At 41.5% G+C, this 14,386-nt stretch overlaps 1 protein-coding gene across 4 annotated transcripts in view; it reads left to right on the forward strand.

Moving 5' to 3' along the window:
- PARP11 (poly(ADP-ribose) polymerase family member 11) overlaps positions 1 to 14,386 on the forward strand; it is an 83,015-nt gene that overhangs the window by 4,610 nt on the left and 64,019 nt on the right. For all 4 annotated transcript variants that reach the window (XR_009702603.1, XM_061205885.1, XM_061205884.1 and 1 more), the window contains exons 2-3: positions 12,532 to 12,660; positions 13,521 to 13,641. Coding sequence is in view for 3 of the 4 variants with exons in the window: in XM_061205885.1 (XP_061061868.1) it covers positions 12,532 to 12,660; positions 13,521 to 13,641 (250 nt within the window). In the remaining variant the exon portion in view is untranslated. The remainder of the gene's footprint in view (positions 1 to 12,531; positions 12,661 to 13,520; positions 13,642 to 14,386) is intronic.

Below are 14,386 nucleotides of genomic sequence, written 5' to 3' on the forward strand. Positions count from 1 at the left end.
AACAGTGGGTTTAGCTGAGCTGACAGAGGAGTGTAACGTGCCAGTGTTTGGTGGCTGCGGGCAGTCTAAATAGAGTATGGGGTCATCCAGTACCTCTGAGGTGGGGATTTATAAATTATTGTTCTCTTTTTTAGCGATGAGACTAAGGCTGAAAGTTGGGTGCACTTTCTGAATGAGGACAGCCAGGTTCTAAACCCAGAACTTTCTGGCTCCAGAACAGATACTCTTCCCAGTCCAACTTAGGTTCTAGGCTTTAAAGTGAGTAGAAAAGACCCTGTGGGGAGAGTCACAGGGACTCAGAGCTAAAGGAAGGGTTCTCGAACTGCAGGAAACCTTGACGTTTTTGTGACACCAACTTCTGTGCGTTTGGAACTTTTCTAGTGATGCAGCCCACGAGCAGGAGGAGAGAAATACTGTGGCCTTTCCAGGGTTGGCGTGGCAGGTGCTGCACAAGGCTAAGGAATGAGTCTAATAGTTTTTGGTATCAGGGGACAAAACAGAGTTTGGGAAGCAGGCTGGAGGCACGTGTTTGTGGTTGAGGCCTGAGGGGTGGGGTGAGGCAGTTTGCCCATTGTGACCCGCCTGGCCTGATGCTCAAGCAGGATGCCGAGGTCTTTGGCTCATGCAGCTCCCCCTCTAAGAGTTAGACCTGCTTTGGAAATAATGTCTGAGGGCACTTATGTATTTATTTAACACCTACTATAAGCCAGTCAGCTCTGAATCCAAGGGTTTACAGTGGTGAGCAGAGCAGAACAGGCCCAGCCCACACCGGTTTGCAGTCTGCGCAGGGTGGCGACATGAAGCTGATAGTTACACAGTAACATTGAGCTCCAATTGTAGTAGAAGCTCTAAAAGAAAAAGTACGACGACGTGTAATAGGAGGAGCTAGTGCTGGACTTGGAGATCAGGTCAGGCCACCCAGTGAAAGTTACTTCTACAGAGATCTGAAGGATTGAGCAAGAGTTAGCCACGTAAAGGCTGGGTGGGAGGGGAGGAGGGCTGTTCAGACAGCAGAAACAGCCTGGGCAAAGGCCCCGAGGCAGAAAGGAGCCTGTGAGCGAAGCCATGTGTGGCTGGAATGCGGTGAACCAGGAGTTAGGGCCAGCAGGTAGGTAGGAACAGGCCATGTGTGGCTTTGTGGCACATGTTTAGGGTTTGAACCTTATCCTTGGAGGAGTGGGGGCCATCGAAGTGTTTTACACAGGAAGTGACATGAACATACTTGCATTTTGAAGAAGATCATTGTGGCTGCTGTGTGGAACACGAGTTATTTATTAGAGAGTGTACGAGGCAGATGATGGCCTGCCACAGATAACCGTGTCCGCGTCACCGGGAACTGGGAATGTGTTCGGTCCCAGAGCAAAGGGGCGTTAAGATTGCTGATGAGCCGACTACTGACAGGGAGATTACCTTGGATTATCCAGGTGGACCCAGTGGAATCACAAGGGTCCTTAAAAGTATCCTTAGAAGATGCAGACAGAAGTGAGTCGATGTGAGGATGGGAGGATAATCAAAGATACCAAGGGCGGGGGGGAATTGGGAGATTGGGTTGACATATATACACTATTGATGCTATGTATAAAATAGATAACTAATGAGACCCTACTGTATAGCACAGGGAACTCTACTCGGTGCTCTGTGGTGACCTAAATGGGAAGGAAATCCAAAAAAGAGGGGATATATGTATACGTACAGCTGATTCACTTTGCTGTACAGTAGAAACTAACACAGCATTGTAAAACAACTCTAATCCAATAAAAATGAATTAAAAAAAACAAAGATATACAAGGTTGCTGGCTTTGGAGATGAAGGGGACCACGAAGCAAGGAATGTGATAAGCTTCTAGAAGCAGGAAAAGCCAAGGAAATAGATTCCCACCCACGCCTCCCCCCGCCCCCCGCCGACAGCCTCCAGACAGGAATCGCTAGTTGATTTTAGTCCGGTGAGTCCCACGTCAGACTTCAGCAGAACTGTAAGATAAGAAATTGTGTTCCTTTAAGCCACTACGTTGGTGGTAATTTGTTCCAGCAGCGATTAAAAGCTCACACAGAGAGCATCAGGAGGTCTGTTCGAAGACACTTAGGAACATATAGTGTAGTCCAGGGTGAGGGTGAAGGGGGCTTGGACTAAGCGGGGGAGAGAGAGGAGTGGGTCAACCCAGGCTGCACTTTGAGTGATGGAGGCTGGGTTCCTGGCACAGGCAGCCGGGAAGAAGGGCCACTTTCCCTGAGATGGGGAGACTGGGAAAGGGGAAGATGTGGAGGGGACCAGGAGTTTGGTTTGGGGCCTGTGATAGGTTTAACCTGCCTGTGAGGCATTCAAGTAAAAAGTCAAAGGGGCAGTTGGATAAGTGAGTGGAGCTCAGAGGAGAAGGCTGGGCTAGAAATGGCTGTTTATGGCCTCAGCCTGTATAGACAGACGGCTTTTAAAATCTTGGGAGCAAGTGAGATCCCTAGGGCGGTGTTTCTCAAATTTTCAGCGCCCATGCAGATCACCAATTTTAAACAATATTTTATTGTTTATATTATGTATTTTAAAAATGAATAATGTTTTCATTGTTAAAAAGATGACATTTTTGCAGCCTCTTACAAAGTATCTAACTTGATAGGTAGCTTGAGATGTAGGTTAGACCCAGACACTTGAATTTTTTACCCTATATTTCTATTAAAATAGGAAATCCCATGCTGTAATTATAGATTGTCAAGATTTGCAACTAGTGTTTGCTGGCCCTGTTAGATGATTTGGAATAACAAGATAAAACACAGACTGAGAAATTATGGGAATTCTGGGACTATTCCTCGTGCTCTGTCAGTTGCCAAGTTGATACACTTGTAATATTAACTAACTGTAGGGGTGGATGTTTCAAGCAGCCGGAATGTTTGGACGCAGGGAGCGAATGGATTCTGGGACTACTTCAGTCTCCGGAAGATAGCTGTTCATGTTTTCTTGTAGCGTGGCTGTGTTCTTTATACAGCCACAATAGTAAAGTCAGTCTCACTCTCTGATGAGTAAAGAAAACCATCAGATTCTGGGAAGAAATCACAGCCTAGCAACTGAGCCATTTGCAGCATAGTTTGCTGACTTTGAGAAATCCGGTATCTTACTCTCAGCATGAAAATTTGGGGTATTTTGGCCTTGAAATAGTAGGTTCCAGGTATTTATGATGCTGACTATATTTCAGCATCCACTTCAGCAGGCCTCTGGAAATCAAGAATGACCATTGGTATTATTAGCATCATGAAGAAACGTTTTTATCTCATCCCTCCTTTCAGAAACTCTTGTCAGCACTTCTGTCCTTGGCAGCTAGTAAACTTAGGTGGGAAGAGTAATCTTGCACACACTGCCGTTGCTTTCCTCAGCATCTGAGAGCACATATTCTGAGTTGTCAAGATTTGCTGGTGTTCAGTTTTCACTGTTTCCTTCCACACTCGGTTACAATCAGGAGGCACGTTGGTGCCTTCTGACTGTCCCAGATGTTTAAAACATCTTTTAGGAACCCAGCCGCACCTTTCCTTGCTATTCGTATAGCTCATGCTCTGTCAGTTTTGAATGGATTGCACCTTTTTCAGCCCGTGTCGCAGCTCACAGAAATATCACCGCCTGAATGAAAACTGACTTCCCTTGTACCGTGAGCTTCCACCCACAAGCAGAACAAAAGGTTGTCGAGTATTTCTGCCCCGTTACATACGACGTGTACTGCGAGAACGGATTTGTATTTTTGCTCAGGTAGTTTGTTCAGTTTTAAAACTAAACACATGTTGAAACACTCAAGTGATAATAATTGCTTTTCTATGTCATGTGCCATTGATAAGATGTGACTTCCAACAGAGTCATTTAATAAAGAAATTTTGTTAATAGTTTGTTTATTTTTTTTTGTAACAACAATTAAATTGGGCATTAAATTTGGATTGACAGCTTCTCAGCAATATTCAGACTTTTACCTGTTTTAGCTGGGTGATGCCCCTTTAGTCTTGGTCCCTTCTCTATCCTTATCAACAAAGCAAATTGACTTGGGGCTCTGTTAGAAGATTATGTGAAAATTTATTTGGTTTTACACCATTGTATTTGCTGAACACTAGCTGATATGAACTCAGTAACACAGACTGAACATATTGAGATGTTATGAAAATAAAAGGATTTTTGTGAAAATTGTAATTAATCTTATATTTCAGCTTTGCAAACTGTATGTGATCAAATTTCTTTCATTACTTTTTTTCTGTGAAAAATGCCTTTGAACTACTTCCTAATTCTTGAGGACCATGTTTTAAAGATGCTGAGAAAGACAAAAAAGGGCTAAGACTGAGCCCCAGTAACCTACAAGTTATAGGCTGAACCGAAGTAAAGTTGCAGAGGATTGAGAGTTTGTGGCCAGAAATCTAAGATGATCTGGAGAGTGATTTAATGGAAACCAAGAAAAAAGTAATGCAGGACAGTGGGTAAACTGTGAAATGTTACTGAGAGGTCAAATAAGACAAGGTCTGATAAAAGTGCATAGGATTTGGTAACTTGAAGCTCATTGGAGATCCTAGCAAGCGCCTCCTTGTGTGTGTGGGGGGGGGGGGGGGAGAGAGAGAGACGGTGGTGGAAGATATTAGCCCAGAAGCTAGAAAAGCTAAATTAGAGTGGGTTTTGGCATGCATGGAAAGTGAAGAAATAAACAGTGTGTGTAGACACACAAAGAGTTATAAGCCACCAAAGGAGATAAAGTGAAATCCCAAAAAGAAGGTATATGATAAGGGGAGCAAAGAACAGATGGGACCAAGCAAGATGATAAACTTAAACCTAACCATATCAATAATCATACCAAAATAAATGCTCTAAACACCCCAATTAGAAGGCAGATTGTCAGATTGGATTAGAAAGCAGGACCCAACTGTAAGTTGTCTACAAGAAACACACATTGAATGTAAAGACACAAGTAGGATAAATAGAGATATACAGTGCTAACACTAGAGAGAAAGCTTGCGTGGTATGTTAATATTAAAGTAGGTTTCAGAGATAATATTATTAGTGATAAAGAATGTCATTTCCTAATGATAAAGAGGCCCGTTAATCAGTAACAATCCTAAACATTTATATACCTAATAATAGAGTGCAAGATACATGAAGCAAAACTAATAGAGCTGTAAGGAGAAATAGGCAAATCCCATTATAGTTGGAGATTTTAATACTCCTCTCTCAATAATTGATAGAATTAGTAGGTAGAAATAAGCAAGGATGTAGAAGACTTGAACATTATCAACCAACTTGACCTAATTAATATTTATAGACCAGTACACCAGCAACAGCTGAGTACACATTTTTTTCAACTACACAGAGAACATTTAACAAGATAGACCATATTCTGGGCCATAAAAGGAGTCCCAATACATTTAAAAGAATTCAGGTCTTATAAAGTACACTATCTGATTAAAATGGAATTAAATTAGAATTCAATAAAAAAGATCTGTAAAATCCTCAAGTATTTGTAAATAAATAGCACGCTCTAAAATAACCCATTGATCAAAGAAATAAAAAGGGAAAATAGAACATATGAAAGCATATCAAATTTGTGGTATGTTGCTAAAACAGTTCTTAGAAGGAAATTTATAGCTATACTGATGCTTATATCAAAAAAGAAATGTCACAAATCAATGACCACAGCTTCCTCCTTAAGAAATGAGAGAAGAGCAAATTAAGCTCAAGCAGGAGCAAAGAAATAAAGTTTAGAGTGCAAAGCACTGAAATGAAAACAACAGAGAAAATGAAACCAAAAGGAAAAAGAAAAAGAGGAATACAAATTACCGATATTGAGAATGAGAGAGATAATATCACTACATATTCTACAAACGTTAAAGGATAATAATGGAACGTTATGAACAACTTAATGTCAATCAGTGTGACAGCTGAGATGAAATGGACATATTTTCTAAGACACAAACTACCAGAGCTCCCTCAAGAAGAAATAAATCACATGAATGGCCCAATATCTACCAAAGAATTTAAATTTAAAGAAAAAGCCTACCCACAAAGAAAACTCTAGGCCCAGTGGTTTCACTGGCGAATTCTAACAAACATTTAAGGAAGAAATAATACCTTTCTGCACAAACTTTCAGAATATAGAAACGAAGGTAATACTTCACAACTCACTCTGTGAAACTGGCATTACCCTAATTCCAAAACCAGTCAAAGACATTAAAAGACAACTACAGGCCAATATCCCTAATGAACATAGATGCAAAAATTCTAAACAAAATTTTTGCAAATCAAACCTAACGGTATATAAGAAGGTTAATGCATCATTATCAAATGATGTTTATCCCCAAAATACAAGGTTCGTTTAATATTTGAACAGCAATCAGTGTAACTCATTATATAAGCAAACTAAAATGAAAAACTGTGTGATTATTTCAATGCATGCAGAAAAAGCATTTGACAAAATCCAGTATCTATTCCTGATACAGACCCTCAGCAACCTTGGACAAGAAGAGAACTTGTTCAGCCTGATATGGGGTGTGCAGAAAAGGTTAACTCAGCAGGCCTGGGTTGCTCAAACCCTGCACATTCTCAAGAAAGGCCTGTTTCCATGACTGTCCTTTGCCTAGCTCCAGAGAACTGAACTCCTGGAACGGTTTGTCTCATGAGTGTATCTGCATGCCTGAAAACTTCAGCCATCCTCCACCAGTCTGTCCAGAAAGTTTATACTAGAAGTGTGATTTATGGTGAGTTCCTTCCCTCTGGAGATCTGGAACTTCAGCAGCTGAGGTCATTCACATAGGTGCTATAGGCTTACATGACCAACTCCCAATAAAAACCCTGGACACCTAGGCTCAGGTGAACACCCCTGATTGGCAACACTTTGCACTTGTCACACATGGTTGCTGGGAGAATTAAGTGTGTCCTGTGTGACTCCACTGGGAGGGGCCACTTGGAAGCTTGTACATGGTTTCCTCTGGACTTCATCCCACCTACTTTTTCCCCTGTGTTTATTTCACTTTGTATACTTTTACTGTAATAAACTGTAACCATGAGTAGAACAGTTTCTGAGTCCTGTGAGTTCTTCTCTTGTGAACCAGAGAGTGGTCTTGGGGACCCCTGACACAAGGTGCATCTGCAAAATACCTGTATCTAATATCAAACTTAGTAGTCAAAGGCCAAATGCTTCCCCACTAAGATCAGGAACAAGGAAATAATGCCTGTTCTTTATTCAGCATTGTACTGGAGATTACAACCAGTGCAGTAAGGCATGAAAAAGAAATAACAGGCATCTATATGCTAGAAGAAAGAAGTAAAGCTAGCTAGCTAGCTATCTAATGCCTATAGAAAATCTGATGGAATGTCCAAAAATCTCCTAGAACTAATAAGTGAGTTTAGTAAGGTTGCTGGGTACAGGAACCATATCCAAAAATCAGTGTATCACTATGTACTAGCAACATTCAACCAGAAATTTAAATTTAAAATGCAATTCCATTTGCAATAGTATCAAAAATATGAAATACTTAGTCGTGAATCTTGCATAAGTGATATGCAGGACTGTACACTGAAAACTGTAAAACATTGAAACAGTTAAGTAAGACCTAAATAAGTCAAGAGATGTACCTCATTCATGGGTTGGAATACTCAATACTGTTGAGATGCCAATTCTTCCAGATAGGCCACTATGCAATCCCAATCAAAATTGAAAAGATCTAGACTAGCCAAAGCAGTTCTGAAAAAGAAGAATAAATTTGGAGTGCTAACACTACAGTGTAGTATTGGTATCAAGATAGAGAAAATGTTTATTAGAACAGAATAGAGGGTCCAGAAATAGGCCCACAAACAAACAGACAACTGATTTTCTATAAAAGTAAGACTCAGTGGAGAAAGGATAGTTCACTCAGTGTTCGGTCAGAGGTTATGTTTAACCCCCTTGTGCCAGTGAGGCCACCCCCCTGTGTTGATGGGTCTGTGTGCAGCCTTGGGAATGCTGTCACGTCTGCCCCATGACCTGCTCTGACCGCTCCTGGGTAGATACCACCTAGAGCTTGTGCACAGCCTTCCCGACTCCCACCGTTGACTATAATCCCAGGAGGGCTTTCTTGGCTGTCCCTGGTTCTCTATATTAAATTTCTGCCTACTGTGCCATTCTGCTTGTATCAGAGCTCCGGGCCTCTCCTTAATTGTTTTTCATCAAAGATTTCCATTTTTTTCGATAATGCTCTTAGACGTGAGGTTCTCTACACTCCGTTACACGTAGAATCAGTCCCCTCAGGCAGAGTCATGGATCTCTTTGTCCTTAGGATGTGCTTTTCCTCCTGCAGTAGAACCCTTGTGTCACTGGAGCTGGAGTTGGGAGCCCACTCTTCCCAGAGTGACACCCTGGGTGGGAGGGGTGGTGGCAGCCCCTGGTCTACTTGACTTACCCCTCCTGCCGTGAAACCACTACCCTAGAAACCACCCTGTACCTGGGTGGGAGCAATCAGGGCCCAGTATTCACAGACGGCTGGGCCTGAACTGGAACGTCCACCAAATGAGTGGGGACCGGGTAGAGGAAAGGAGATCGGTCCTCTGTGTTGCCTGCCCGGAGTAGACCTTCTCCACTTGTGGGCAGCCTGACCCTTCCAGGGTGAAATAGGCCCAGATTGGGAGCTGGAGGGAAAGGGAGCCCCTGTCTTCTCGTCTGCAACACTGAGCGGGTGGGGTGGGGAGTAGTGGACCAGATCTCGGCCCAAATGCCAGACTCTTGCCTGTTCTGGAGATTTAGTAGATTTTCCTGAATAAATATTTCTCTATTTGCTAGATGATCTTAAGACAATTTCCAGAGACTTTCAATGTTGTTGTTCTTTTAAATAATGTCCACCAGTTAAAATGCAGTTTTGCTGGGGAGGGGCCCACTGCACTCCTTACTCCGTCATTCCAAAAGTTCCACCCTGTTTGTAAGCTTTCAGTATCCAGTTTTGGACCTTCTTCCTATAAGAGACAAGGAAGTTTTCATTACCAACTATGATTTCCTCAAGGTGTTATGTTTATCCTAACAAAATAGATTATATTTTGTTTATTTTAATAAACTCATCAGAAAGGTTTTAACCAATCTGGAAGGTGGTATTATTTTTCTCCCATAGACCAGGATTTTGATTTTAAGCCCATCTTCCACCTGGCCTTTCAATTTGATGATCCAGATTGATTGCTCCCAGGCTCCATAAATATTCCGGTTGGAATAGCTAGCGTTGTAGACAAGTTCCACCAGCATACCCATTGCACTGGAAAATTTACAAAACGCTTTTCCGATTTATACTAGCTTTTTTGTCCTTCTCAGCCTGAAGTGCAGGAAGTATCATCGTCTGCCAATTAAAAACCGGAAAAGCAAGGCAGATTATGGTGTTGTGGCTGATCTAATTCATTCCACTAACATTAATTCACTGCCTTTTCCCTGGTGGACAACTGGCGCACACTCCTTTTGTTGCCTGTAAATGTAGTCTATCCTAGATCCATTACTACTCTGGTTACAGTATTTTAAAGTTGTTCATTGAAGCTTGACTTAACTCTTTGAGCCTAATTATACAGAATAGCCATTCCTTTGGAGGATGAACTTGTAGAAAACCGTAAGAGTCAGTCTTACGAACTGTGTCTGAGTCTTTGGAAAGAAAGCCATAGCATCTGTGAAGCAAAGCAGTCACATTCAGCTTTGGCCCCAGAGGAGAGAAGGAACAACTGTCCATGTAGGAAAAGGAGGCAGGGGGCCGATAGCTTAGGGAAGAGCTGACGGTCCGGAGGCCTCGGGTGTTTCTAGAATCTTCTTTGAACTGCCAGCTCCATGATTCTAGACAACATAATTGTATCTTCTCTGCTTTGGTTTTTTTCCCTAAAGTTAACTGGAGAATGACTTCTCCTGTGCCTTGGGTTGTACAGGAAAAAATTTGTGTAAACTGACAAGGAATTTTATAAAATTTGAAGAGCTTCAGGGCAGTGGTAGCTGTCTGTGGTGCTGCCCTCTCCGCATAGGGATGAATGTGAGACGAGTCTATCCTGCCTACCTCCCCCCGCGAGAGCTGCTCATGACAGGACGCTCTGAAGGGACTTTGGTGAAACACGTCCACTTGTAACCTGGCTCACGGTGCGGTCTTGGGAACAGTGTGACGTAGCAAAGCACACATGTTGCATCTATGCTGTGTAAAGGGGGCTTTCCTATTTCCCATTCCCTTTTCTCCTAGACGGAACTCATAAGCCACATATTTATCTTAACTATTTCCTTGAATCTCATCCTTCCAAATTTTTCTGGTTATTTTCAGAAGAAAAACTAAATTTAAATCACTCTCGCTTTCTTTGTCTCTCAGAGTAAAATGAGCAAATTATGTGAACAATAAGTCATAGAAGGAAGAGCAGGTGTTGTGAATAGTTAACCTACACAACTGATCTTAAATTTTAAATCATTGCCTTTTTTATTGGGTTAAAATACATAAGGTAAATAGCGGGCCCCAAATCTGCAGCTCTTGCTCCTAGGGTGTTCTGGTTTTCATTTCTTAGTGGCCAGTCCACTTTAAAACATGAAGGAAAAAATCCGGAACATAATCACAAAGCATCCCTTGGAGAGAGTTTCCAAACGTGAATGAGAAAATAACAAGCCCCATTCCCTGAGCTCAGGTACTGTGCCTGGTACTTCGCTGCAGTACCGAGCATCACCTCTCCCAGCAGCCCCGGGAGGAAGGAGCCTTTCATCCAGGTTCTGTGAGGAGGAAGCTGTGGCCTTAACAAGGCCATGGAAGCTTATCCCAGGTTACACCACTTCTGTACACTTTAAACAATGAAATTTAAAACAAATATTTTCCAAATTACCCAAGTATAGTACATATTCTTTGTTAAAGAAAAAGAGATATAGGAAATCAAATTTTTAACAAATCAGCAGAAACCATATAAGTTTATATGTGTGTATATGATGAAACACACACACACACACACACGCACACAGAGCAAAGCCTGAAAGTTGCACAGTAAGCAAACATCATTGATTAACCCTGGCGAAGGAAGGTCAGAGGTACCAGGAATGGCAGTGATAGTCAAAAAGAGTCTTTAGCTTTATCTTGAATGTTCTGGTTTTTTGCAAGGAGAGATTTTCATGTGTTAGCTGTGCAAATTTAAATTAATAATTTAAAAACCCTTAAAGAATGAGAACAGAACGCCACATTCCAGATAAAGTTGAATCTTCTTTGACTAACTTCTTCGCCCCTTTTCTGATGACCTCCTCGTCATCACAGTCTCCACCCAAAAATGTTTAAAACTTTTCAAAAATAATGTGTACATAATACAGGCAAGATTATAAAGTCATTGATAAGGAAGTATAAGGTAGTATCCTATGGTGCTTACATGGACAGACCTTGGATCCAGACTGCCTGGGTTTGAATCCTGGCATCCCCGTTGTGTGACCTCCTCATTTATAAATTTGAGGTATTAATAGTACATATCTTAAAGGGTTGTTGTGAGGCCCAAATGACTTATTATTTGTGCAGTACTGAGGACAGCACCTGGCACATAGTAAGAGCCCTATAAGGATTACTATTATTATTATCCTAATATTCAGGAAAAACTATGATAAATGTTTATGTATCCATCCAGACTTTTTCTGTGTGTATGTACATATGCGTATACCCACACATACATATACAGACACATACACAAACATTCATGTGGGTAAATATAGATGTATTTTTTATTAAAATCGGATCATACTATTTCTGTTTATCGTAACTTTCTTTGTACTCAACACTATATGTTATAAACATCTTTCTGTGCCACTAAATGAAATATGAATACTTTATTTATTTGGCCGTGCCGAACGGCTTGCAGGATCTTAGTTCCCCAACGAGGGATTGAACCCAGGCCCCAGCAGTGAAAGCGCCGAGTCCTAACCCCTGGGCCGCCAGGGAATTCCCGGAATATGAATATTTAAAACAAAAATCAGTTGTATTTGGCCTTAACTAGTTGTGATAGTGGATCCTTTTGACCAAATACGTGAACATTTGATAAGACAGAAATTTCTTGGCACTAAACTGAGAATCTGGAGTGCTTATAGGTGCTGATATAGCTTACTTAAGTGGTTGCGTGGACACTGATATATCCACCTAAGCGTCTGATTGTTTGTCTTATTTGTTAAGTGTGAGGATAGTGAACATTTTTTAAAATAAAGACCAGATTTTTTAATCAGATCGTGGACAGTTTAAACAAAAAATTAAATTTGTGGTTTATTTCATAATCCCAAACTGAATCTTTCCTTTTTCTTTCTAAACAGTCCACTATGGAATTTTTCTTATAAGCAATTAACCCAAAACACCCAAATCGTTTCTGTAGCAGTTGCTGCTAAAAAACTGGAATGTTATGGCCCATGTCCAAGAAAGATGTGCAGATGTGATAATTTAACATTTTAAAATGTTTATCTTCAGAGCCAGTATGCGAGATAGAATGCTATTTGTCAACGTCACTGTTGGAATACAGCTCTTTGTGCGAAGAAAAATGATATGTGAAAAGCACGCTGGTTATTAAGAAAACGATTTCTTCCTCTCCCTCTTCCCGGCATTTCAGGAGATGTTTCACAGAGCAGAAGAATTCTTATCCAAGACTACAAACAGCGAGATGGATGAGATGGACACGTCAGACACACAGTGGGGCTGGTTTTACCTGGCGGAGTGCGGGAAGTGGCACATGTTTCAGGTAGCGCCCCTCCGGCGGAGCAGGCGGGGTTTAGACTCACGGAGCACCATTGTGCCGGTGTGAAAAAGGAGTACGGGCAGCACCCGAAAGAAATCAAACCTCAGGGAAGTCAGAGGGCGGAACAAAAAGAAAAATCAGAAATTCTTCTGGTCCTTTTCCTTTCCCCAGGTTTTCAGAGTGTTTACTTAGAAGAAATGGTGTGTGTTTTCTGTGTGTCCAGAGTGCAAGTGTGACTGAGGGGTACCTGGTCTCGGCACGTGTGAGCAAGGCCAGGCCTGGTTTGGTGGACAAAGGGAAGGGGAAGCAACCAAGCCGGTCTTAAACGCCTCTGTGCTCCTGGTATTAGGTTAGGGGGTGTAGAGATGTCTTCTCCTCCAGCCTCACAGAAACCTGAAAGCATATTCTAGCACGCTGTCTTAAGCCAAAGACAGTGCAACTCAGAAAAGTTACTGTAATTGGTCTTGAGTCACACAGCTCGTTAACGGTTAAGCTGAGACTTGAACCCATACTCAAGAGCTTGTGGACTTTTTTTTTTTTTTTTTTTTTGCTTACAAGGCTACTTAAAGAAGATTTGATTTGAGCCACTTAAGATGTGTAATTTTGGCAATAATTTGGAAACACTGTAATACTTTGGAAAAAGTCCTTATAACCAGTTGTTGAAGTTTCTTTGCTGGAAATCCTTAAGCTATTTTCCATATGCTGTCTTAGCTGTGATTCTCCCCGTGTGTTGGGAACTAGAACAGGTGATTAGTAAGTTTCCTCTGTCCCTCCAATCTCGGTCTCCGTACCCCATTACTGCCTTTGTGGCCAAGCCATTCCTGTGAACAGCTGGTAAATGAACTTTCTGGTTTGTCTTAAAGCCGGATACCAACATTCAGTGTTCAGTTAGCAGTGAAGATATCGAAAAAAGCTTCAAAACAAACCCTTGTGGCTCCATTTCTTTTACTACTTCCAAATTCAGCTACAAGATAGACTTTGCAGGTATGTTTTTTTCCCTAATAGTTGTGTGTTCTTAGTATGTTGATGTGGTGAAATCTGCAGTTCTGAAAATCAGGATTAGTTGACATACTTGCGAACAGCAGAGTAAATCCTTTTTGTAACACATAAAAATGCCTGTACAAAAATTCAAGATTTAAAATCTTTTTGAGCAACATTGCCTTTTATAAAGGTTATTTATATGCTTATAGATACTAACATATATGGAGATTGTCCTGTATTTTCCTGTAATGCTTCTCTTCTAAGGAACACAAAACACCTCTAAGCCATTGTTTTATTCATCATCCTCTCAGCCTTTTGAAATAGGTAGGATCAGTCAGATATTTTAAGGATCAATCAGAGAGGTTACACGACAGAGTCATAGGTAGCTGGATTGAGTTTTAAGACCAAATTTCAGCTGAATGACCCATCTCTTGGTGTCTTTCCTAGAAAACTACTCTTCAACGGACATTGCCGCCTGCCACTTTCTGATTTTGTTGGCTCTTTCACAGATTAACCAGCTAATCTGGAAATCAGCCCCGCTTTGTATTTCATCCATGATACATGGGCCTGTTTTTAGGGACCCCATGAGAAACCTGTTGGACTCACCCTGCAGTTTCAAGCTGCCAGCCTCAGCTGTTTACCGCTTAGAGGCAAACAAAACCTGGAGGGGGAGGCTTTCTTAACAAAAGCGCCTTTGGGCTGCCACACAGCTCAGTCCTGTAGATGTTCTTTCCTATTTTCTGTGAGT

The sequence above is a fragment of the Eubalaena glacialis genome, chromosome 11 (assembly GCF_028564815.1).
Source record: "Eubalaena glacialis isolate mEubGla1 chromosome 11, mEubGla1.1.hap2.+ XY, whole genome shotgun sequence".
NCBI classification, from domain to species: domain Eukaryota; kingdom Metazoa; phylum Chordata; class Mammalia; order Artiodactyla; family Balaenidae; genus Eubalaena; species Eubalaena glacialis.